At 38.5% G+C, this 27,532-nt stretch overlaps 1 protein-coding gene across 1 annotated transcript in view; it reads left to right on the top strand.

Annotated features, from left to right (window-relative positions):
* Positions 1 to 3,160, top strand: part of adp (adipose) — a 177,993-nt gene extending 174,833 nt beyond the window's left edge. Inside the window, exon 15 of the mRNA XM_067138475.2 lies at positions 275 to 3,160. Coding sequence (XP_066994576.2) covers positions 275 to 472 — 198 coding nt within the window. The 3' untranslated portion in view covers positions 473 to 3,160. The remainder of the gene's footprint in view (positions 1 to 274) is intronic.
* The last annotated feature ends 24,372 nt before the right edge of the window (positions 3,161 to 27,532 follow it).

Genomic DNA, 27,532 nt, shown 5'->3' with positions numbered 1-27,532 from the left:
TTGAACCACGGTATCCAGCGGCGAGAGGCCGACGCACTGCCGTCTGAGTCACGGAGGCTTATAGAAAGTTAGGTAAACAATTATAAATAAATGTAAATATGAGGTAAAGAATTGGTAGTGAATCTGCCACCTGTACGACCGCCCTAAATGCAGATGATTGGTTGATTGGTTTGTTTGTTTGTTTGTTTGTTTGTTTGTTTGTTTGTTCGTTTGTTTATTTATTTATTTTAATGTTGTAATTGGTTTCTTACCTTCTTTACCTGAACTTTTTCAGGATGGTTCAAAGAATGAACGTGAGGTGATGGATTTGGACGATGCAGCATCTGCAAACCAAAAACGGATGAATGCTGACCCATTTGAGGTGATGCTGATGAACATGGGCTATCGTATCACTTCTATCCCTGGTGAAGATGGGGATGCTATGGAGAGCGAATCTAGAGATGCACATGCCATCAACTGCCGGCCCAGTTAGCAACCCCTCCCTTTCTTTCTTCCATATCTTCTACTATTTCTGTCGAAGCTCACTTGTAAATTATTTTGTGTTTTTTCCCTTGTTCTCGTGTATATTTGTTCTTAGGCTCACATATTTTATTATTATTATTATCAATAAATGATCACATAAAAACTCCAATGAATTTGTTAATACAATAAGAAAAGTCTGGAAGAGGAGTTTATAGTGACTGAATGGCTGTTGTTTTATTAAGAAGTTTAGGTGGATCATAGTAATAATATAGAATGATGTAGAGAAACATTTCACTTCCGGTAACTGTTTGAGTTGGACCAGACTGATTTTAATGATCAATGAACATATCCTAAATTTAGTGGTAGTAATCATTTTGCAATCGATGGTAATGTCATAATGAATTGCTGAATGCCTTGGAGCAGTTAGCTTATGATAACAAAAAATGACAGCCTACCATGGTCGTCTGATGAGAAGTCGCATGCATGCAGGGTAAAGGTAAGCATGGTGCAGACATGTGCCAATCTCAAGTCTCAAGGCCTGACAAGAAACGTCGGTTTCATTCGCGGTAATTCTTCTGAACTAGGGTTCTGTTGTGAAGTTTCAAATTGGTAGTGCAGTTGCGCTTTAGTTACATATTTACTGTAAGTACTTCATATTGAACAGTTTAATAATGAACACGCTTCTCTTTCAGAGAACTCGCACTGTTTATCACGACTAATGTTTGTTGCTTAGTGTAGTGCCGTACCTACAAGCTGCCGTGACTTCTCGTGAGATGCAGATAGTATGTACACTAGAAATATACCGAAAGTACTACTTAAAAGTTAAATAAATCACTTCATACTGGATTAAATTTTGACAACACGTACAGAATTTTATGTTCCACACATCTATTGTATTAACACATGCTGTATATAAATCTATTAGTGTGTTAATATTTCTGTATCATTTATAATGGAAGCTAGTATGAAATCTTGGCTATCACTTTACAAACATGCAGGCAGTCAATATAATCTTGTATTAGCACATGTGAAGAAACTGGCAGAATCACTTGTTTTGTAATGCTGTGGACAGCCTACATAACAACAGCAGGTGTGCAGTATGGTTTTGTTGTCTTGTTCATAGCAATCGATGCCATCAATACACCACACTCCATTTGAAACTGCAGCAAATAGAAACTGGTATTTTTTAGCATGTAAATACATTTTTACTGCCTAATGACAATTACTTTGAAGTTTATGATGTCTTAATTGATCATCCTATTAAGTTCTATTGCAATCAGTCCAGTCCAGCGCAAACAGTTCCCTTGTGAGTAAGGACTCAGACTACGAGTCATTGACTCCGTGGTTCAGCTCTTCTGTCTACTAACTACTGTAAATAGAAATTCAGGTTTAGTGTGATGACACGTCTCATTATTCTCTCATAGACTGTAGGAGGTTGTACTTGTAAGACACTGACAGTTTGATACTAATTTCACTCCACCAGAAATCTGAACTAAATCTAATGTTTTGGTAGTGACCCTTACACCTTACTTGACTGACACTTGAACTAATTTACTACACCAGTCTCCGTATCAACATGCAATCCATTAAGACCAACTAGAAATGCTAATATAAATGTCACTTAGACAGCAGGTTGAGAAACCTGAGTACATCAACTAATAGCTGTGTGTTCTTGTGGCCGAGAAATTGGGGAAATTTGCATTAGACTTGAATTAGCATTTCCGTCTTCTTTGAATTTTAAAATTTTATTTTTGTAAGGACCCTAATGTGTATTTTAGTATATTTAGTATAATACAACTTCCAAAGGAAATTAAACCATGCCTAAATTTGCCTCTGTAGTTGAAATTAATCCATTTTTTCATTGTTCATGTTTCTTTGAACGTATTTGGTTATATTGTGGTTAAAGATTATTTTGAAGTAGCAGCACAAGGAAGGTATGAAGTTTTACAGTTCATTGTGAATTTCTTTCTTTCCCTGGCCGACTGAGTACCTGCAGTGTGGGCACTCTCAATATCATTCGGGGTTGGCTGTTCTGATCTGTAGAGAGTATTCCCTCTGTTTTTGTATCTGAGCAAGAGGGATATCCTTCCTCCTGAAGGTGGTGGTTTTAGCTGTTCGCCACCACGATGCCCTTGGCGTCCTCAGGTTTTCCTTGGTTCTGTGATGGCCAGAGCTTTCTGTACAAGATGGTCTTCAACGCTCCCCGTGATGTGCCCATACCAGCAGCTGCATTTTCTCACCAATAGTGGTGATACCGAAGGAATCTTGTACTTGCTCATTACACACTCAGTTGGTCAGAGTAAACCAAGCTCGATAGCTGCAGTCGCTTAAGTGCGGCCAGTATCCAGTATTCGGGAGATAGTAGGTTCGAACCCCACTGTCAGCAGCCCTGAAGATGGTTTTCCGTGGTTTCCCATTTTCACACCAGGCAAATGCTGGGGCTGTACCTTAATATAGGCCACGGCCGCTTCCTTCCCACTCCTAGACCTTCCCTGTCCCATCATCGCCATAAGACCTATCTGTGTCGGCGCGACGTAAAGCAACTAGCAAAAAAAAAAAAAAAAAAAAAAAAAAAAATGGTCAGAGTAACACCTGCAGACCACCGCAGCATTCACATCTCTGGTGTGCATTGAAGGATTTCACCAATGAGAATAAAATTGTGCATGTATAGTTAGGTCCATAATATTTCAGGCATCAGGGAAAGAAAAATAATTTTAAAAATATTGCATTCTACCTGGTATATATATCCTGCTAAGAGTAGGGTGTAATTGGTATCAGTCTGTCGTAACTACTACTTCCAAACTCAAACCTTCACAAAACTGCAGAATCATGAAGTGGTGTAAAAAGAATGATGCTAATGTGCAGTATGAAATCATTGTATAGTTTCATAAATGGTTGTGCTTAAAATGTGATATTGTCTTGTTTATTTTATATATTATTTGTTAGAGCTGTTTGGTCATTTGTTGTAAACCTGTCTCCTCTTCTACACTTTTTAATCAAAATATTTTATATGGCTTTTCCACAGATATGAAAGTTTATGATCAGTGATTTAGTTTTACTTATAAGATGCTTAGTCTTCAGGAAAAAAAAAATGTTTTTGTAAAAGAGTAAAAATGAACGGTTTAGTCACCAAAAAATGTCTTCTGAAATATTTATATATCCTTTCTCCTTCCTTTAGTTTGTAGTGTGGGTTACTGTAGTCACATCCTAGTTCGTGAACCCTCGGCAACAGTTGACCTAGTAAGTGGTCCCGAGTGTGGGGATAATAGTTACTGTGGAACAGGAGTGGGCATCTCGGACATATTCTAAGTCATGGTCCTCCTTATGCTCACATGGCTTGGACTACACAGTTCACCGGTGGTCCCTGAAATGTTGAAAGGACACCTCACTGGGACATCCTTCTTCACAGAAAATTTACTCAACACACTCGGACTGTTTTAAGCAAGCCTCAAACCTATAGGAGTGACAGACTGGAACTCTTTTGTAAACAACTTGGCAAACAAAATGGAATTCGATGAAAAACTATATCGGTATTAACAGGGATTGAGGAAGAAAGAAATCAGAACTGGTTGAATCAGCGAAGAGGATGCATCAGGATGTATTTGGAGTTGATGTTCAGGTAGTGGAAGATGCCAAGAAAGATAGGAGATAATAAGGCGTTCTAAACAGGTGTTATAAAGAGAAAGGGCAGAGTGTGGGGTGGGATTGTTTATTAGAAAAATGACAGGACGCAATATATGGTAATTTTTGTTAGGCATGAAAATTAACGAATAATGTGGATAGATTAGGAAATACCGAGTTCGATAACTGCAGTCGCTTAAGTGCAGCCAGTATCCAGTATTCGGAAGATAGTGGGCTCAAACCCCACTGTCGGCAGTCCTGAAGATGGTTTCCTCATTTTCACACCAAGCAAATGCTGGGGCTGTACCTTAATTAAGGCAATGGCCGATTCCTTCCCACTCCTGGCCCTTTCCTGTCCCGTCATCACCATAAGAACTATCGGTGTCAGTGTGACGTAAAGTAACATGTAAATTTAAAAAAGTTAAAAATTAGCAATTGGAGAAATTAGGATGAGAATTGTCTGAGTGTATTCATCATGTGAAGGGGTAAATGAGGATGAAGTAGACAAGTTTTAGAAAGCATTGAGTGATATCATAAGAGTCAACAGCAAGGATCGATTAGTGCTAATAGATTATTGTTTTATTTCAGTCTGGGAATTGGAAATAGAACTGGAGGATATGAGAAGGTGATGGTTAAGTGTGGGGAAGATATGGAAGTAATAGGAATGGGAAGCATAAACTGGACAACTGTGCTAGTATGGTATTAGTGGTTATGAATCCATTCTTCAAGAGTGAAAGGGTAGGAGCACCAGAGCTTTAATAGAATGTATCATATTCAGGAAATCTGTTAGGAATGTACAGGTACTCCAAGGATTCTTCAATAATACAGCCGATTATTTGATCTGTAGTGAACTGAGTATTATGAAGCCTATAATTTTATAACTTCCGTAATTATAGGGTTACTTCATTTTTCAGAACATAATTTACCATTGCTGCTTAATAGGTTATAAGAAAATACTATGTAATAAATCATATCAGCATGGAATATGAAATATATTTCACATACAGTAAAGAAATGAATTAAGAAGCAAAAAATACGCTCTCTGTTGACTTATAGAGAAAGTGAAGTCTGTCTGCAGATGAATAAGGGTAGAGAATCTTCAGGATGAGGAAAGGAAGTACATGGATAATATGATTGGTGAAAGGTTTCAAAAAAAACTGTCAGCAGCTTTAGGATATAGAAAGAGAATGGGTGGCATACAGGGATACCTAGGAACAATTATCTATTACAAGGACAGTTTGAAAAGTTCTCGGAATCACAGCTAAATGTCAGTGCTAGAGCAACGAGGTTCCCGCGCAATAATCACACATCCTTTGTGAGTGAACACGTGGCGCGTCAGTGCTCTAGCTGCAAGAGTGTGGTAGTGACGACTCTTTGTTGTTGTTCCCGTGTAGTGATTTGTGACAATGGGAAAAACTGAGATTCGAGCAGTGATTAAATACTTTGTAAAGAAAGGTATGAAAGCAAAGGAAATTCATGCCGACTTTCAGAACAAACTGGGGGACTCTGCTCCTTCATTTTCAACTGTTGCCTAGTGGACCAGCGAGTTTAAATTTGGTCGGGAGAGCTTGGATGATGATCCGCGTAGTGGACGGCCAAAAAGTGTTACGACCTCAGAATTTATCGTAAAAGTGCATAAAATGGTCATGGAGGATCGTTGACTGAAAGTGCGAGAGATTGCTGAAGCTGTAGGGATGTCTTCTGAATGGGTATATTATATTTTAATCGAAGAATTGGGTATGAAAAATTATCTGCAAGATGGGTGCCATGGCTCTTGACATTGGACAATAAACGCATCAGACTGGAAATGTCCGAACAAAGTCTGGCCCGTTTTCAGTGCAACCAACAAGATTTTTTGCGTCGGTTTGTGACTACAGATGAAACTTGGGTCCATTACTATACCCCAGAGACAAAACAGCAGTCAAAGCAGTGGAAACATGCTGATTCACCACCACCAAAGAAAGCAAATTAATATTTAGAAATTTCATGATCCGTATTGAAGTGGGATTACAATATTTGTATTGAATAGGAGGAACCCTCTTAATTTCAAATATTGTAAAAGAAAGCAAAGGCAGTGCGTTCGACCAGAAAGGTCATGGCCCCAGTTTTCTGGGATGCAAAAGGCATTCTGCTGATAGATTATCTTCCTACTGCCAAATAATTATGGGGCAATACTATACAAACCTCCTAGACCAACTACAGGAAAAGATACGCGAAACAAGGCCTGGTTTGGCAAGGAAAAATGTCATCTTTCATCAGGACAATGCTCCACCACACACAAGTGTTGTTGCCATGGCAAAACTTCATGAACTGAAGTATGAATTGTTGCCACATCCACCTTATTCACCTGATTGGCACCATCAGACTTTCATCTATTCCCCAAGCTGAAAATTTTCCTCGGTGAACAGAGATTTTCTACAAAGGAAGAACTGACAGCCGAATTGGAGAGGTATTTTGCAGGCCTGGAGGAATCTCATTTTCGAGATGGGATCAAGGCATTGGAACATCGCTGGACCAAATGCATTAGTCTACAGGGAGACTGTGTTGAAAAATAAAAGCAGTTCCACCGAGGTAAGATACTTAATTCTACTACATTCCGAGAACTTTTCAAACCACCTACGTAAGGAAAAAGTGAACATCTTGATAGAATAATGAAGTCAGGGCAGCTTGTAAATGAAAAAGGAAGGCATATCAAAAATGGCTCTGAACAAGAAGTATTGCAGATGGGGAATTGTACATAGATGAAATAAATAGAGCAAAACAAATCATTGTGAAGTCTAAAAAGAAGTTGTGGGAAGACTTTGGTAATAACCCTGGACAGGCTTGATCAAGTAGCAGGGAAACGTTTTTTGAACTGCAATAAAGAAAATTAGGAAGGGAGGGAAAATGGAAATAAACGTGTTTTGTGTAAATCAAGTAACTCGTGTAGATCCCAGGAAATAACTGGACAGATGGGAAACCTTCTGAATGTAAGGAAACCTTCTGAATGTAAAAGGAAATCTTTCTAGTGAAGTCTTGAACAATCAAGTCCATGGGGAGGAAAGCAATGATCGTGGTAAATTACACTTGAAGAAGTGGAAAGGATGATAAATGAACTACATTGTCATAAAGCAGCAGGAATAGATGAAATTACACCTGAAATGGGGAAAAGTTAGGGATTAAATGACTTCATAGAGTAAAAGGGTTAGTATGGGATGTTAATAAGGTATCTTCTGATTGAACGAAGGCAGCAAGTACACCTATCCACAAACAAGGGAACAGGAAGTTTGCAACAACTATAAAGGTATTTCATTGATCAGTGTACCAGGAAAAGTGTTCACTGATATTTTGGAAAAGAGGTTGCAGTCAATGATTGAGAGTAAGTTGGATGAAAACCATCCTGATTTTAGACCATAGAGAGGCTGTCAGGACCAGATTTTCAGTATGCAGCAAGTAAATGGGAATGCTGCGAGAGGTATGGACACGTACATTTGTGGTTTGTAGATTACATAAGGCATATGACAAGAGTACCAAGCCACAAAATATAAATGTCATGTTTCCATATTGACTGCTAAACTAATAATTTTTAAATCACCATAACAATGGTTTATTCTTAAGTGGTATCCTCCTTATTCAATATATTATGGTATATTGTGAACATCGATTAATAAGCAGATACCACCTAGTCCAATTAGCAGACTTTTAACTAATGAAACATCAAGAGGATATTATGACAAGTAGTGGATAATAGTGCCCAGTGAAGATTTTAATATGACTTATTAAGAGCATGATCTTTTTCCTTAAAAAGAACATTTTAACATTCACATCATCATTCTTTCTTCAATTTGAAATGTTCTGACTATAGTATATATCAATTTTTAGCAATCTACTGAAGATGATCCAGTTAGGATCAAAACATGTACAGTTTACATGTGACAAATGTTAAATTTAAGCTTTAAATTTACATTATACCATATTGTAGCAGGTAGAGACCCTTTTCGGAGGCAGCCCTACCCAGGGAGTGGCACCCCTGCCTATGTGAGTCCCAGAGCACACTAATCCAGTGTGTAACATCTGGTAAGGGTCCCAACTCAGGGTTACGAGTGAAGACCTCAACAACTTCTACAGCGGAGAAGGTGGACTTCGGTACGGTAGAGATGCTGGAAGAGGCAGCCCTGTATTCAGGGATTAATATGAGTACAACCTGCTGCCTTGTAGGTTGAGGTGACTGGACACCAAAGGCTAAGGGAGAAAACCCTGAAAGAAAATCTCCATCTGTGTTAGGCTCAGCAGGTCAACAGAGGGATTACTGAAGAAGTTGCTTTCAAGAATAATACAAGCCTCGGGTGTAGGAATTCACGACAACGACATCAGTTTGGTGCGAATGGCGGTTTACAGCCCGATGTTACACCAGCTACCCAAACCAAACGAAGGCGAAGTATCAGAGTGGGAACATTAAATATCCTTACATAGACAAACAAAACTGAAGATCCGGTCGACCTCATGGAAAGGAGGAAACTTCTGATCATGGGCCTGAGTGAAACAAAGTGGAAGAAAACTGGGGAAGTGAATATCAGATTGGACTATAGTCTCTACTGGTCTGGAAATGAAGTAGAGTCTAAGAATGGAGTAGGATTTTTAATACATAAAGACAAAGATACTTGTAGTGAAGTTGAGTTTGTTAGTGAAAGGATAATTAAGTTATCTGTGAACTTATAAGGGAAAAAGTACAATGTGATCCAAGTCTATGCTCCACAGGTAGGATGCTCAAAAGAGGGAAAGGCCAACTTCCTTAATAACTTGGAAGAACACACTGAGTATGACAATCTAATTGTAATGGGTGATTTTAATTCACAATTTGGCTCACAACAAACAGGATATGAATCCATACTGGGCCCTCATGGAATGGGAAACAGAAATGAAGAGGGAGAATATATGCTAGATCTATGCATGAGAAACAACCTGATAGTGAGTAACACTTGGTTGAAGAAAAGGGACTTCCATAAAATCACAAGATATAGCTGGGATGATAAAATATGTACAGTAATAGATTATATTCTGCTAGATCAAAATGTATGGAAAAATGTCAATGATGTTAAGGTCATTCTAAGTGAAGACCTTGGTGGAGACCATAGACTGTTGGTTGCAGTTATTGCAGAGGAAAGACCTCCCAAAGTCTGTAACAAAAGAGTCCCAAAAATAAAATGGCGACTAACCGATTCAAGTGTAAAGGAAGAATTCAGGGAAGGTGTCTGCAAGTTGTTGCCAAGAGAAGAACTGAAATTGGTAGATGAAGAATGGGATACCCTAAAGAAGGTTGTGGTTGGTACAGCAGAAAAAGTATGTGGATGACAGAGTCAAATAAGGAAACCTAAAGAAACTGCCTGATGGAATGATGATATCAAAAAGGCTATCAATGACAGAAACCGTGCAAGAAGATCCTTATATCAAGCAAGAATGCGGGGAGATCAACATGAAATAGAGGAGAAGCTGTCACTTTACAGAAAGAAAAAATTACAGGTGAAACAGTTGGTTGTAGCTGAAAAGCAGAAATGCAGGGAAGATTTGGCTACCAAAATAACGCAGGATGGAAATAATAAACTATTATACAGTATTGTTAAGAATAGAAGAACTCAAAATCAATCTATCCAATCTGTAGAACTTCCTAATGGTGAGGTGACTAGGGATAAGACCAAAATATTACAGGAGTTCCAAAGGCACTTTGAAACTTTGCTGAACTGTTATGAAAATGTCACCCCATTGGACGACGAACCTTATGATTATTGCAGCACAAATACCGCTAATCTGATATGGTTGGAAGTAGAGACAGCAATATCTAAGCTGAAAAACAACACATCAACTGGATCAGATGAATTAAGTGTTGATGATCAAAGCACTAGGAGAGGTAGGACAACAGTGGATGTACAGGGTACTAAATATAATCTGGAAAGAGAATGTAATACCCAATGACTGGAAGCAAGGAGTCATCATCCCATTGTTGAAAAAAGGTGATAGAAAGAAATGTACCAACTACAGAGGTATAACTCTGCTGTCACATGGCCTCAAAATCTACGAATCCATCCTTGAGAGCAGGATTAGAAAATATGTTGAACCTACACTTGAGGAAGAGCAACATGGATTTAGATCTCATAGATCAACTATAGACCTCATTTTTGCCACCAGAATGCTCTATGAGAAGTATTGGTAGAAAGGTAAAACACTTATAACCGTTTTTCTGGACATAGAGAAAGCATATGACCATGCACCATGCAGGCATATATGGGAATGTTTGAGACATAAGAAAGTGCCCGATGACATCATAGCATGAGTACAACAATTATATGATGAAACGAAGAGTGGAGTCCAGCAAGGAAGTTGTCTTTCACCACTTCTCTTCATAATCATAATGGATGAAGTTTTAAAAGCGGTTAAGACAAAGGATCCAACAACTAATGCCCTGGTTTTTGCTGATGATGTAATGGTATGGGGTGAGACAGAAGTGGAAGTACAAAGTAGACTAGATCTCTGGCATGAAGCTTTTACAACCTTAGGTCCCAAATCAGCAAAACTAAGACAGTTGGCTTGGTGATGAGTAGAAACTCTCCAACTGTTCATCTAAGAATTGGAGATGAGGAGATGGATATTGTAGACAACTTCCAGTATTTAGGTATTGAGAGGAGGATATGTTTGTCAATCAATCAATCAATCAATACTGATCTGCATTTAGGGCAGTCGCCCAGGTGGCAGATTCCCTATCTGTTGCTTTCCTAGCCTTTTCCTAAATGATTTCAAAGAAATTGGAAATTTATTGAACATCTCCCTTGGTAAGTTATTCCAATCCCTAACTCCCCTTCCTATAAATGAATATTTGCCCCAGTTTGTCCTCTTGAAGTCCAACTTTATCTTCATATTGTGATCTTTCCTACTTTTATAAACGCCATTCAAACTTATTCGTCTACTAATGTCATTCCTCGCCATCTCTACGCTGACAGCTCGGAACATACCACTTAGTCGAGCAGCTCTTCTTCTTTCTCTCAATTCTTCCCAACCCAAACATTGCAACATTTTTGTAACGCTACTCTTTTGTCAGAAATCACCCAGAACAAATCGAGCTGCTTTTCTTTGGATTTTTTCCAGTTCTTGAATCAGGTAATCCTGGTGAGGGTCCCATACGCTGGAACCATACTCTAGTTGGGGTCTTACCAGAGACTTATATGCACTCTCCTTTACATCCTTACTACAACCCCTAAACACCCTCATAACCATGTGCAGAGATCTGTACCCTTTATTCACAATCTCATTTATGTGATTACCCCAATGAAGATCTTTCCTTATATTAACACCTAGATACTTACAATGATCCCCAAAAGGAACTTTCACCCCATCAACGCAGTAATTAAAACTGAGAGGACTTTTCCTATTTGTGAAACTCACAACCTGACTTTTAACCCCGTTTATCAACATACCATTGCCTGCTGTCCATCTCACAACATTTTCGAGGTCACGTTGCAGTTGCTCACAATCTTGTAACTTATTTATCACTCTATAGAGAATAACATCATCCGCAAAAAGCCTTACCTCCGATTCCACACCTTTACTCATATCATTTATATATATAAGAAAACATAAAGGTCCAATAATACTGCCTTGAGGAATTCCCCTCTTAATTATTACAGGGTCAGATAAAGCTTTGCCTACTCTAATTCTCTGAGATCTATTTTCTAGAAATATAGCAACCCATTCAGTCACTCTTTTGTCTAGTCAAATTGCACTCATTTTTGCCAGTAGTCTCCCATGATCCATCCTATCAAATGCTTTAGACAGGTCAATCGCGATGCAGTCCATTTGACCTCCAGAATCCAAGATATCTGCTATATCTTGCTGGATCCTACAAGTTGAGCTTCTGTGGAATAACCCTTCCTAAAACCGAATTGCCTTCTATCGAACCAGTTATTAATTTCACAAACATGTCTAATATAATCAGAAAGAATGCCTTCCCAAAGCTTACATACAATGCATGTCAAACTTACTGGCCTGTAATTTTCAGCTTTATGTCTATCACCCTTTCCTTTATACACAGGGGCTACTATAGCAACTCTCCATTCATCTGGTATAGCTCCTCCGACCAAACAATAATCAAATAAGTACTTCAGATATGGTACTATATCCCAACCCATTGTCTTTAGTATATCTCCAGAAATCTGATCAATTCCAGCCGCTTTTCTAGTTTTCAACTTTTGTATCTTATTGTAAATGTCATTGTTATCATACGTAAATATTATTACTTCTTTGGCCTTAGTCTCCTCCTCTATCTCGACATCATCCTTATAACCAACAATCTTTACATACTGCTGACTGAATACTTCTGCCTTTTGAAGATCATCACATACACACTCCCCTTGTTCATTAATTATTCCTGGAATGTCCTTCTTGGAACCTGTTTCTGCCTTAAAATACCTATACATACCCTTCCATTTTTCACTAAAATTCGTATGACTGCCAATTATGCTTGCCATCAAGTTATCCTTAGCTGCCTTCTTTGCTAGATTCAATTTTCTAGTAAGTTCCTTCAATTTCTCCTTATTTCCACAGCCATTTCTAACTCCATTTCTTTCCAGTCTGCACCTCCTTCTTAGTCTCTTTATTTCTCTATTATAATAAGGTGGGTCTTTACCATTCCTTACCACCCTTAATGGTACAAACCTGTTTTCGCATTCCTCAACAATTTCTTTAAACCCATCCCAGAGTCTGTTTACATTTTTATTTACCGTTTTCCACCGATCATAGTTACTTTTTACAAACTGCCTCATGCCTGCTTTATCAGCCATATGGTACTGCCTAACAGTCCTACTTTTAAGACCTTCCTTTCTATCACATTTATTTTTAACTACCACAAAAACAGCTTCATGATCACTAATACCATCTATTACTTCAGTTTTCCTATAGAGCTCATCTGGTTTTATCAGCACCACATCCAGGATATTTTTCCCTCTGGTTGGTTCCATCACTCTCTGAATCAGGTGTCCTTCCCATATTAACTGATTTGCCATTTGTTGGTCATGCTTCCTGTCGTTCACATTTCCTTCCCAATTGACATCTGGCAAATTCAGATCTCCCGCTACAATCACATTTCTTTCCATGTCGTTTCCCACATAGCTGACTATCCTATCAAATAATTCCGAATCCGCGTCAGTGGTACCCTTTCCCGATCTGTACACTCCAAATATATCAAGTTGCCTATTATCTTTAAAAATGAGCCTTACACCTAGAATTTCATGTGTCTCATCTTTAACTTTTTCGTAGCTTACAAATTCTTCTTTCACCAGAATGAACACTCCCCCTCCCACCCTTCCTATCCTATCTCTACGATACACACTCCAGTGCCGCGAGAAAATTTCTGCATCCATTATATCATTTCTCAGTCATGATTCAACTCCTATTACAATATCTGGTAAATATATATCTATTAAATTACTTAATTCTATTCCTTTCCTTACAATACTTCTACAGTTCAACACTAACAATTTTATGTCATCCCTACTTGATTTCCAGTTCCCTGTTCCCTTATCACCGCTCCCTAGGCCATCCCGTTTCCCTGAATGTACCTCCCTATTACCCTTCCAAACAAATTTCCTAACTTATATGTACCACCGCGGTTTAAATGAAGGCCATCTGAGCGCAGATCCCTATCTCCCACCACCCATTAGGATCTAGAAATTTCACTCCCAGTTTCCCACATACCCACTCCATAGTCTCATTTAAATCCCCAATCACCCTCCAGTCAGTATCCCTTCTACATAGTATTCCACTAATAACAATCTGTTCTGTCATCAGACGATACCATTCAGAAAGCTTCCAAATTCTATCACGCTGTACATCAAATACTTTGGGATGAAACATTTCCGTTAGTTTCCAAGATCAACTTGTACAAAACATTTCTAGTACCTACATTGACGTATGGTCTGGAAGCAGCAACACTTACTGGACCAACAAAGAGTCGTCTTCAGGCAACAGAAATGAAGTTTCTCCGTTCTTGTCCAGAAAAAACAAAAATGGATAAAATAAGGAATGTGGTTATCCGACAACAGCTTGGATTGGAACGAAGCTTGCTGGAGACTCTAGAAGTGAAGAGATTGCAATGGTATGGTCACATGAAAAGAATGAACCCTCACAGGACTCCTCGAACATACTTTGACCACAATGTTCCTGGGAAGAGACCAAAAGGAAGACCTCGTGATGTTTGGGAAAAACTAATGAAGGACCTTGAAATTAGAGATGTGAACTGGTGTCACATATATGAGCAGCATGTGTGGATGGATAGAATAAACGGGAGGAGGCTTGTACACAACCACACCCGGCTTCCTGGAGCGAAGAAATGATGATGATGATGATGATGATGATGACTATATTGTATTGAATTAGGAGGATATTATTTAAGAATAAATAATTGTTATAATGATTTTAAAATGATTAGTATAAGAGTACCAAGAGGAAAGATGTTCTAACTTACAGATAAGATGTCCTGTGTATATTCAGGTTCCACATCCATACAGCAAAGTTGGTTTTATAAACAGACCAGTGTAAGGGTAGTTTCATCCAAGAACTCATTATGTTCTTACAGAATACCATTGATCGCACCAGCAAGCTCACTGCAGTTGCTTTGCTTCACCTTGATTCAGTTTCTTGTACTATACTACCATCCGGGGAGAATGGACATCCTAAATACTTGAAATGATCAGCCTGTCCTAGTTGTGTATTCCTAGCCTGACATTCAATCATCTTTGATTTCTTACCCACTGACAGCACTTTAACAGGCGAGGAACCCGAGAGAAATGAATGTCATGTTGGAAATTCAAAATTGTAACAAATTTATAATCCTGGACATCAGAGGTAAACTGTCGTAAGTGACATTTAACTAACTTTACAGGAGAGGAGAAAGAAGCTGCTGGGGCTTGCTACCTTTAAGGCAGATCATATCGACAGTTCTGACCATGGTAAACTATCGCAAGAGCCATTACAATAAGGAGTGTGGCAGATAGCATAAGGCTGAACTGTTGTATGATAACTTACCATTGTTTATTGCTGGGTTCTCCTTGCACATACAAATAGAATCACATAGCTTATATTCATTCCTGCAAAACATACAACAGTGTACCCATAAGAAGACACGACTAAAATGTCACATAGGTAATAAATTTCATATTATCCCATATTGAAGAGCAATATAATGTATAACAAGAGCTAAAAGGTTTCCACCTATTCAATACTCATTTATTGTAACCTACAAAAGTTACATATATTTGAAACTACTGTCGGATTTTTTATTATGGACACTCGAGTTTAGGCTTTAATTACAAACGAACCAATAGGCCTATGGAAATTCGAGTTATACCAATATTTTCCTTGTTTAATTCTACATTAGCGTATATAAGGCGCATTGTTTTCGACGTTCATTAAATATTTTTTATTTGTGGTTGTAATAAATATTGCCCGGGTTTTTGGCTTCTTCTCTAGGAACCGCTCACTTAAGAATATGTACAAGGAAAACGACTTGTCTGATTCTAATGAAATTTTTATATGTTATAACCACATGTATTTGTAGTGTAATACTCAAGGTACAAATTTTTTCAACGACCCTGAAATAAGTTCTTATCATTTTTCTAAAGCAACTCTTTCTCAGCCCAGGATAAAGGTACAGCAGCAAACTTGGGCTTGTTTTGAAGCACGCAGTCATGGTTATCAGAAACTACAACAACTGTAACCGTACAGTGTGGTACCGAATTTATGAAGAGTAATATTCAAAGGAAGTTTTGTGTACGCCGGACCGTGCGATTAACAGCAGGCCAGGTGGTGAAATTGGGTGCAGTGTTGCCGCGTTCAGTAGTAATCACGTGCGCAACGAACACAGCTTTTCGTTTACTTTCAACCTTTAATTTTATTTCTTCTTATAAATTCCACTTCCCATCACTTTTTCTCATAAGGGCTTTGGACATTCAACGGCAGGTTTATAAATGGTTAACTTCCTAATTTAGAAATATCACACTGTACAGTTTTTACAAGAGTTATTTGTATTATTATTTACATATATTTACGGTATTTAATTATATCAATTTTCTCCGTTTGAAAAATCACTGCGTTCCGAAGAATCGGTGCTGCTGTCATTCATGTTGATTATGACTGACTCGAAATAAGGGACATTTGCAGACAGTCCATCTTTTTCCGAGTAGTGGTCTTCAATTTTTTTAGCGTGTTTAATACATTGTTTCCAGAGTTCAGGGGTCACGGTACGTAAGGCTTCTCGGCATAAAGCGTAAATTGCTTCCATACCTCTACCATTTTCTAATGTGTTAGCCATATTTGTTTTTGCTTTTTTCCCTTTTACGTAAGCCCAAATGAGGTCGATTGGATTAAGCTCGCAGTGGGCCACTGGTAACCAAATAATTTGTACATCTGGTCGAAGTCGTTTGGGCAGTTGTTCCAGCTTCTTTACCGGCGTTTGAAACTAAGGCCTGGCAAGGACAATCAGCTCTGATTTAGTTAATTAGTTATAATCGTCAACTCCAGGTAGTAGTGAAATATTCTTTGACGTTATCCAATGTATAATTTCACGTTTCAGCCATGACATGTTTGGGTTTTAAGATGAAGGATCGGCCCTCGTATGATATGGAGCTTGATCTATAACGACAGCCGAACTTTGAGGCAATAAACTCAGGACTTTCATGAACCATTCTTCATAATGAGTCGAGTTCATCTCATTCTGGTAATCACCACTACTTTTCTTGCCAATAAAACAAAGTTCTGCACCGTCAAGAAAGCGTTCTTCACTTCCGATGTGTAAAATTATGACCTGGATGACGTATTTCCATCCTTCTCCTTTGAAGTGGCTCCTACTCTCTTCACTGACGACAGCGATAATCCAAGAAAATCTGCCACCTTCTGGTACACAGGGAACCTCTTGTCCCCTACTTTTCCCCCTCACATTGAAAGAAAAAATAGCACTCAAAATCATTGCGAACCGGGTGAGTTGGCCATGCGGTTACGAACGCGCAGCTGTGAGCTCGCATCCGGGAGATAGTGGGTTCGATCCCCACTGAGGGCAGCCCTGAAGATGGTTTTCCGTGGTTTCCCATTTTCACACCAGGCAAATGCTGGGGCTGTAGCTTAATTAAGGCCACGGCCGCTTCCTTCCCATTCATCGGCTTTTCCTCTCCCATCTATGCCGGTGCGACGTAAAGCAAATAACAAAAAAAAATCATTGCAAGTTCACCCTCTGATAACGGCGGCCTCGGAGGCATCTTGAAGTGACGTGGTCAACATGCAGAACATAGGAAAACTGAAAAAACTTCCGGACAAACCAAGGTCACGGGCATTCCGTTTCACAACTGCCCGGGGCGAGTGTGCTGTGTTTGTTGCGCGCGTGATTACTACTGAACACGGCAACACTGCGCCCGATATCATCACCCGGCCTGCTGTTAATCGCACGGTCCGGCGTGGACAAAACCTCCCTTCAATATTACTCTTCATAAATTTGGTACCATACTGTATAGTTACAGTTGTTGTAGTTTCTGATAACCATGACTGCGTGCTTCAAAATAAGCCCAAGTTTGCTGCTGTACCTTTATCTTGGGCTGAGAAAGAGTTGCTTTAGAAAAATGATAAGAACTTTTTTCAGGGTCGTTGAAAAAAATTGTAACTTGTGTATTACACTACAAATATATGTGGTTATAACATATAAAAATTTCATTAGAATCAGACAAGTCGTTTTCCTTGTACATATTCTTAAGTGAGCGCTTCGTAGAGAAGAAGCCAAAAACCCGGGCAATATTTATTTCAACCACAATTAAAAAATATTTAATGAACGTCGAAAACAATGCGTCTTATATGCACTAATGTAGAATTAAACAAGGAAAATACTGGTATAACTCGAATTTCCATAGGCCTATTGATTCGTTTGTAATTAAAGCCTAAACTCGAGTGTCCATAATAAAAAATCCGACAGTAGTTTCAGTCTTCCTAGAGACCACCATGAGTCACTCAAAGTTGTAAAGTTAAGGCAAGACATAAATCATAATAGACTAGCAAGATACTCGTGCTTTGCTACAATATTATACTGAAATTTATAATTGAATGTTTAACATTTTATATATAATCCACCAAAATTTGCGATCTGATGGCAAAGTTCCTCCCATTTTTCAATCTTTCCAGCAATTGATTTCCTACATCCCAGGCTAGGTCCAGGTATTCCGCCCAGTCAGTTGGGTCCCTAAATCTTTGCCATCTTTTCCTATAAGCATTGTTAATACGGATCAAATCCTTGAGGAGATCCGGCATGGTGTCGTCTTGGCTGCCTTGGCGGTACTGAACCCGCGGCCAGACTGCATTCGTAGTCATCACCCGGCCAAAACCCATATCCAGCACAGTCCACATATTTGGACGATGGTCCAGAAGATTATTATTATTAGGGTGGGTGATATTAGTTGAATTTAGGTTGTTGATATTATTATTATTATTATTATTATTATTATTATTATTATTATTATTATTATTATTATTATTATTATTATTATTATTATTATTCTGGACCCTGCAGCAAGATGCAAGACCGCTACTTGGCGGTAAATTACATTTGCTGCCATTTTCATTGCTGACAATGTGACCAACATCATTGTCGCGTGTAGGCAAATGTACAGGATTTCTGGTGATATGAATGATATTGACCTTATTATAGAGGTGAATAATTGCATACTCAACATCATTCCTATCATTTATTTCAAATATGTATAAATCTTTATGCCAGGAGAATCTACTATAATCTAACTTTACTCCAAAGGAACAGATGGCTCTTGAAAACGAACCCCGGAAAGATTAAAAATGATTGGTTTATGATTAGAATCAAGTACATTATGAACAGTAAAATCAATTGGTCTCAACTCCTTTTTCACACCACTGCTGTTAAGTTGATTTCCCCCATCCCCCAATAAAGGAAGGCTTGTTTCTTTATGTTTAAAGGAGATTCCAAATACCAATGTTCACATCTGTTACCTTCAGTTTCAGTATCCCCATAAAGAGAATTAACTTTTTTCACATCCATTCACACTACCTCCCCCCTTCCCCCCCTCCCGGATGAATTTTCTGGGGGGGGGGGAATACTTGTTTCCTTAGTAGTAAAGGATCTTCTAATTACCAATTATCACAAATGTAACATCCTCAGTTTTTGAGATATGTGTCCTCATAAAAGGAATTCAAATTCTTTTCACCCCCATCCCCAAGATGATTTTCCCCTCAAAATGCTTTTTTGAATGTTTTTAAAGGAGATCCAAATACCAGTTTTCACTACTGTAACAACTTAGTTTTTATTAGATGCAAGTATCCTCATAATGCAAAAATAATTCAATTCTTTCAAAACACACACACACACACACACACACACACACACACACACACACACACACACACACACACACACACACACACACACACACACACACACACACACACACACACACACACACACACACACACACACACACACACACACACACACACAAAACTCCCCCCTCCCCTCCTCTTTCATTGGATTTTCCGAAATCAAAGGAATACGTGTTTCTTTACTTTTAAAGCAGATTCCAAATACCAATTTTCATGCCTGCAACATCTTTTGTTTTTGAGTAACTTCATACAAATAATTCAATTAACCTTTCATTCCCACCCACCCTTAAGTGGATTTCCTTTAACAAAAAATATGTATTTCTTTATTTTTAAGGGAGATTCCCAATACCAATTTTCACATCTGTAACATCTTCAGTTTTTGAGATATCAGTAAACCTAATAAAGAGAATTCAAACCCATTTTCAACTTCTAAAAATTCACCCAATTTTGTCACTCCTGTATAACCCCCAATAATTGGATTTTCCAAAAACCAACAAATACATACATACATACATACATACATACATACATACATACATACATATGTTATCATTATAGACTGTTATGCCTTTCAGCATTCAGTCTGCAAGCCTCTGTGAATTTACTAAACATCGCCACAATCCTCGATTTGCAACTAGTGTTTTGGCCTCTTTTAGTTCTATACCTCTTATCTTTAAATCGTTAGAAACTGAGTCTAACCATTGTCATCTTGGTCTACCTCTACTTCTCTTACCCTCCATAACAGAGTCCATTATTCTCCTAGGTAAGCAATCCTCCTCCATTCGCCTCACATTACCCCACTAATGAAGCCGGTTTATGCGTACAGCTTCATCCATCAAGTTCATTCCTAAATTAGCCTTTATCTCCTCATTCCGAGTACCCTCCTGCCATTATTCCCACCTGTTTGTACCTGCAATCATTCTTGCTACTTTCATGTCTGTTACTTCTAACTTATGAATAAGATATCTTGATTCAACCCAGCTTTCACTCCCGTAAAGCAAAGTTGGTCTGAAAACAGACCGACGTAAAGATAGTTCACCTGGGAGCTGATTTCCTTCTTACAGAATACTGTTGATATCAACTGCGAGCTCACTGCATTAGCTTTACAACACCTTGATTCAATCTCACTTACTATATTACCATCCTGGGAGAACACACAACCTAAATACTTGAAATTATCAACCTGTTCTAGCTTTGTATCACTAATCTGACATTTAATTCTGTTGAATTTCTTACCTACTGACATCAGTTTAGTGTTCGAGAGGCTAATTTTCATACCATACTCATTGCACCTATTTTCAAGTTCCAAGATATTAGACTGCAGGCTTTCGGCACAATCTGCCATTAAGACCAAATCGTCAGCATAGGCCAGACTGATTACTACACTTCCACCTAACTGAATCCCTCCCTGCCATTGTATACCTTTCAGCAGATGATCCATGTAAACTACGAACAGCAAAGGTGAAAGATTACAGCCTTGTCTAACCCCTGTAAGTACCCTGAACCAAGAACTCATTCTACCATTAATTCTCACTGAAGCCCAATTGTCAACATAAAGTTGTTTTTAATAATCTACCTTTAATCCCATAGTCCCCCAATATAGCAAACATCTTTTCCTGTGGTACCCTGTCATATGCTTTCTCTAGATCTATGAAACATAAACACAACTGCCTATTCCTATCGTAGCATTTTTCAGTTACCTGGCGCATAATGAAAATCTGATCCTGACAGCCTCTCTGTGGTCTGAAACCACACTGGTTTTCATCCAACTTCCTCTCAACCACTGATTGCACCCTCCCTTCCAAGATGCCAGTGAACACTTTCCCTGGTATACTAATCAATGAGATACCTCGATAGTTGTTGCAATCCTTCCTGTTCCCCTGCTTATAGATAGGTGCAATTACTGCTTTTGTCCAATCTGAAGGTACCTTACCAACACTCTGTGCTAATCTTACTACTCTATGAAGCCATTTCATTCCTGCCTTCCCACAATACTTCACCATTTCAGGTCTAATTTAATCTATTACTGCTGCTTTATGACAATGGAGTTTACTTACCATCTTTTCCACTATTCACCAACATAATTTTCCTCCTCCCCATGAGCTTGGCTGTTCACAACACCACCAGGATGATTTCCTTTTACATTGAGAAGATGTTCAAAATATTCTCTCCACCTCTCCAGTGATTCCCTGGGATCTGTTATGAGTTCACCTCAATTACTCAAAACACTGTTCATTTCCTTTTACCCTCCCTTCCTACATACTCTGCCCGTTTAAGCCACGACTAGCATTTGGAGGCACGCGACCCTCTCAGGGGTGCTCAGTAAGGGATTGACATGTTCCATGATAAAATGGTGTGGATCAAGGAGATGGGCAGATATTCGTAAATAATGAACCATCAAATCCAAATAAATGGTGGATGATTTATTCCAAAAAAAAATAATACCTTCCTTAAAAATGATGATTATGTGAAATGATCGCTAAAATTTAATTTTATATCAACTCTTGCTGTACATCCAAAAATTAAAACAAATGAGATGGTACAAGTTAGTGAATTCTTATTAATTCTGACAAAATTGTTTCGTCCATGTCACATTGTTTTGTGAATATTACTTTGAATGTTATCTTTGATTTTCTAGAGAATGATGCTCGCACGCATGTCAATTCATGCCGGAAAATCTGGAACAAGATTTTAGATATTGAAGTTATGACTGAGCAAAATTTAAAAAAAAAAAGAATAAAAATGAAAATACAAAGAATTTTAACGAATTACTTCTATCGCTTAATTTCACTTTTTAATTTAATTACTTTCCAATTTAAATCGGCTTTTCAATAATTATCTGCTCGTTGTAACATAATACACGTGATATTACATGGCAAAGTAGGCAAGAAAATGAGAGAAAGAAAAAAAAAAATTTAAATTAAATCCTTAACCATGTGTCATAATCCTGACAACGCCGAAATTCGGAACAACGATGGTTACACATAAAAATCGATATTGCACAACAAAATTAAGTCACACAACCTGTGGAATAACAACATAAAAATACACGAAATGATCTCCCATTACCATCATCCACCAAGGAAAAACAATTACAACCCACTACAACTAAGAGTATATTTACAAATATACTTCTGTCCGCACGTTGACCAATCATCTCCTGGGAATAGCAGACTCCTGTAAATAATGATCTGCACCTGTACAAAATCCACCTGGTACAAACAATCTAGGTAATGATGACAGAAAGAAAAAAAAATATCGCCAATCTGTATCGAACTCTACGTTACCAACATTTAGCATATATTGAGGAAGTGAATAATATTATACAACTTCGATTTAATATTATTGGTGATGACGCTCATCCAGTATGACAAATAACTATCTCATACACTCAATTTTATTTTGAAGGAAGACATGTGGTTTACTTCGTAATTCAATATTGAACGAAGACGCTATCGCCTACCGCTCACAAACAACAACTCGCACATACGTCAAATGACAATAAATTATTCCAAAATCTCCGTTCATCAATGCATTCAACATCGCAAAATATATATTAAATGTGCCTCTATCCATAGAGACGTGAAGAGTCGCCTTCGAAAAGCACATAAAATCAGCATAATTCATGCTATTATTCACCACATGGCACAAGGTGAGAGGTAAAAATAGCGAAAATAACTCGCAACATCCGTTCAAAATATTACGGGAACATTTACATAAGTGACTTGAACCACGTATAAATATAATAATAAGATACTATCCTTCCTTAAAAAAAGTATGAAATTGGATTCAAAGAAAGCTATCCGTATCGTTAGCACAGCATTAATATGTCAGATGAGCCTGTTGCCTCGTGTGAAATATAGCAAACACTTTTGGGCAAAATATAAGAGAAATCCATTTCGAAGAATGAAAATATCATGCTTACACAATCCTCAATATCATAGTAACCGAATAGAAATGTAAAATTCCTTAAAGGTTAGTAGATGGCTGATATTTAAATCAGATACATGTCCGATGACATTACTATTGGAAACCCGCATGGCCGATGATGTTGACACCCTGTCATCATCCACCTTAAAATCACGTAGTAAGTGAAACTGCAAATCCAACATCGAATAATGCAAGAAACTAACATGGTAAAGATACTAAAAAGCTACTCAAACTACTGTACAATTAATAATGCCTTCAAGAAGAAAGTTAACTACATATTACAGCTACATAGAACAGATAATACCCAGTATAAATGAAATGTCGACTTAACTTGGATGTCTTGATGACCACGGTGTTCTTCTAGGCAGGATTCAAGGCATTAGGATGCCGTTGGCGTCGGTTCTGGGTTTTTAGTGCTGCATCATGATCCAAGCGATGTCTCCAAGGCACACGAACTTCACACTGCAGGCTTCCATTTCCTTGGCCGGTATCGTACTCGTATTACTCGTAGTATGCTGAAACTTTCACAAAAATATTAACACAAATGCATCGAACTCGTGGTTTCACAATTAGCAAAGGATGATACATGCCTTCTTTCCTAACACTATTGACGTCTGTTAAGATGTTGAAATGATCTGCTAAAGCCGCACGGAGATAACACTGCTCCCCTCGTAGAGCGAATGACAGCTGTCCAGGCTTGTACGAGATCTTCTGTAGTAGCTTCCCGAGCAATCACGCAGTCAGCAGAGAACAGCAGCGAAACAGACTTGAGAGAATGAATGAGAATATTCCAGTACTAGCTCGCCACCGATGTTCCGAGCTCTGACGTCACACCTCGTGGTTCAATTGACATCCTGAATTCCTCGGTGTTGTAATTGAGATGTCCGTTAATTTCTTGTTAAATAATTATATAATTAATTCCCTAATTAACTTAATTTTCAATTATTACTATTCGTGCCTTCCTGAAGTATGGTATCACGGTTTTATGCATACTTGTTGGAGAGTAACTATTAGGATGTCGGATCTGATGTGGTAATCTGACGAAAGATTTTAAATGTAATACTTGTCGTGGGTGAAAGGTTCGGCTGTATTAAAAATTTTCTCGTCTTCTCTCGTGGTAATAACATGGTCTTTCACTCCTCAGCAGGTTACACCAAAGATAAACCAAAAAAATCATCCCTTTGCATTTCCCTGTCGGCACACCGCGCGAGACACCTGGGGTACAGTCCGGTCTTATAAAATTCACGGCCGATCACAGTAGACCAAAATGTCACAATACATACATACATATCCCACGTCGTTCCATCTTAAGCGATGGGTCGGCAAACGAGGCTCTCCACCAGTTGCGGTCCCTGAACTTCTCTCCTTCTTCAATGCTTTCCAAAGTATGTGCTCTCTGTTGAATGTCAATCTTCACCATGTCCTTGTACCTGAGTCTCGGTCGCCCTCTTGGTCTTTTGTCTTCAAGTTTTAGATCGTACATATTTTTTTTTGGTAATCTGTTATCACCCATGTGTCGCATATGTCCATACCATCTCAGTCACTGCACTGTTATTTTGTCCTGCAGTCTTACAACTTGAGCCTGCTTGCGGATTTCCTCATTACGGAATCTGTCCCTCCGTGTTTTGCCGATCATGCTACGGACAAATTTCATTTCTGCTGCCTGGATTCTACTAACATCTTTGTTTCTCATGGTCCATGTTTCGTAACCATAGGTCAGGATTTGTATGTAATAAGTTTCATATATGACTCTCTTACATTTTGTTGGTATTTTCTTGTTCCATATTATGTCTTTAACTATTTTGTAAAAGTTGCTACCTGCCTGAATTCTGTGGGAAATTTCCTTATCTATAGAACCAGTATCAGAGATAACACTTCCAAGATATTTGAATTGATGGTTCATCTGTAGCTGTTTCCCCTCCATTTCAATGTGTCCCATTGGTTGCCCATATCTCTTCATGACCCCTCCCTTCCTAAGATTCTTTATTACTGTCCAGAAAGGTTTCCCTGCTGCCTGACCTAGCCTTTCCAGGTAATTACCAAAATCTTCCCACGACTTCTTTTTGGATTCAACAACTATTTATTTCTCTCTGTTTCTTTGATCTATGTACAAATCCCTGTCTGCCTCGGCCCTTGTTTGGAGCCATTTCTGATAAGTCTTCTTTTTACATTTACAAGCTGCTCTCACTTCATCATTCCACCAAGATGTTCGCCTTTTCCCATCTTTACACACAGTTGCTCTTAGGCATTCCCTTGCTGTTTCTACTACAGCATTCCTGTATGCCATCCATTCAATTTCTATATCCTGAACCTGCTCACTGTCTACTGTTCGAAACTTCTCACTAATCATATCCATGTACTTCTGTGTAATTTCCTCGTCCTGGAGATTTTCTACCCTTATTCGTTTGCAGACAGATTTCACTTTCTCTACCCTAGGCCTAGAGATACTTAGTTCACTACAGATCAGATAGTGGTCAGTATCATCGAAAAATCCCTGGAAAACTCGTACATTCCTAACAGATTTCCTGAATTCTAAGTCTGTTAAGATATAGTCTATTATGGATCTGGTACCCCTAGCCTCCCATGTGGAGCAGTGAATAGCCTTATGCTTGGAGAATGTATTTGTAACTGCTAAACCCATACTGGCACAGAAGTCCAGCAAATGCTTCCCATTCTCATCAGCTTCCATATCTTCCCCACATTTACCAATCACCCTTTCGTATCCTTCAGTTCTATTCCCAACTCTCGCATTGAAATCGCCCATTAGCACTATTCTATCCTTGCTGTTGACTCTGACCATGATGTCACTCAATGCTTCATAAAACTTGTCAACTTCATCCTCATCTGCACTGTCACATGTTGAATACACGGAGACAATTCTAGTCTTAATTCCTCCAACTGACAAATCTATCCACATCATTCGCTCATTTAAGTGCCTAACAGAAACTATGTTGTGTGCGATGGTATTTCTGATAAAGAGCCCTACCCCAGACTCTGCCCTTCCCTTTCTGACATCCGTCAGGTACACTTTATAATCTCCTATCTCTTCCTCGTTATCTCCCCTTATCCAAATATCACTTACTCCTAGCACATCCAGATGCATCCCCTTTGCTGACTCAGCCAGTTTTACTTTCTTTCTTCCATAAGCCCCATTAATATTGATAGCTCCCCATCAAATTCCATTTTGTTCGCCAAGTTGTTTCCAGGGAGTCCCTCGCCTGTCAAATGGGAGTGGGACTCCGTTACTCCCATAGGTCCGAGGTTTGCTTAAAATGTTCTGAGTTTGGTAAAAGCAGGATGCTATCTACTTGCACATAGTCCAAGTGAGGATCTCTCCTCTAATGGGTTATGGACCACCGGTAAATTGTATAGTCCTAGAGTATGTCCGAGATGCCCACTCCCATTCCATAGCAACTGGTATCCCGACTCTCAGGACCACTTACTAGGCCACTCAGCCATTGCCCATGGTTCATGAACTAGGACGTGACTACAGTAACCCACACCATCAAAAAAAGAAAGTGTTTCTTTATTTTTAAAGGAGATTCCAAATACCAATTTTCAGGTCCATAATCTTAAGTTTCTGAGATGTTAGTATCTTCATTAAAGGCATTCAACCCCTTTCCCCCCCCTCCTAGTAGGATTTTCCAAAAACAAAAAAATATGTTTATTTTTAAACAAGATTCTAAATACCAATTTTTACATCTGTAAATTTTTGAAGTTTTGAGATATAGATACACTCATTTTAAAAATTCACCCCCCCTTTTCACCCCCTTAGCGATGGAATGTCTAAAAATCCTTCCTTAGCGAACACCTGCACTGTAATATAATTGTATCCTCAAAATTTCATTTCTTTATGTCCAGTAGTTTTGGCACCACGATGATGAATCCGTCAGTCAGTCAGTCAGTCAGTCAGGACGTTCTTTTATATAAAATATACATAAAATGTATAAAATAAGAGTGTGGTGTTGGCATTCGGTGCAAGACAGGTAAAGAGTTGAATGATAAAACACTCATTATGATCATATTTGTTCTAGTGTAAGTTTGAATTATTCTCAACGTTTTCATCTAATTTGAAGAATGCACTTTTAAAAGACTAGGTTAAACACTTGAA

This window comes from Anabrus simplex, chromosome 1 (assembly GCF_040414725.1).
Source record: "Anabrus simplex isolate iqAnaSimp1 chromosome 1, ASM4041472v1, whole genome shotgun sequence".
Classification (NCBI taxonomy): domain Eukaryota; kingdom Metazoa; phylum Arthropoda; class Insecta; order Orthoptera; family Tettigoniidae; genus Anabrus; species Anabrus simplex.
The sequence above is the reverse complement of the archived record's forward strand: the minus strand, read 5'-3'. Positions and strand labels throughout refer to the sequence as shown.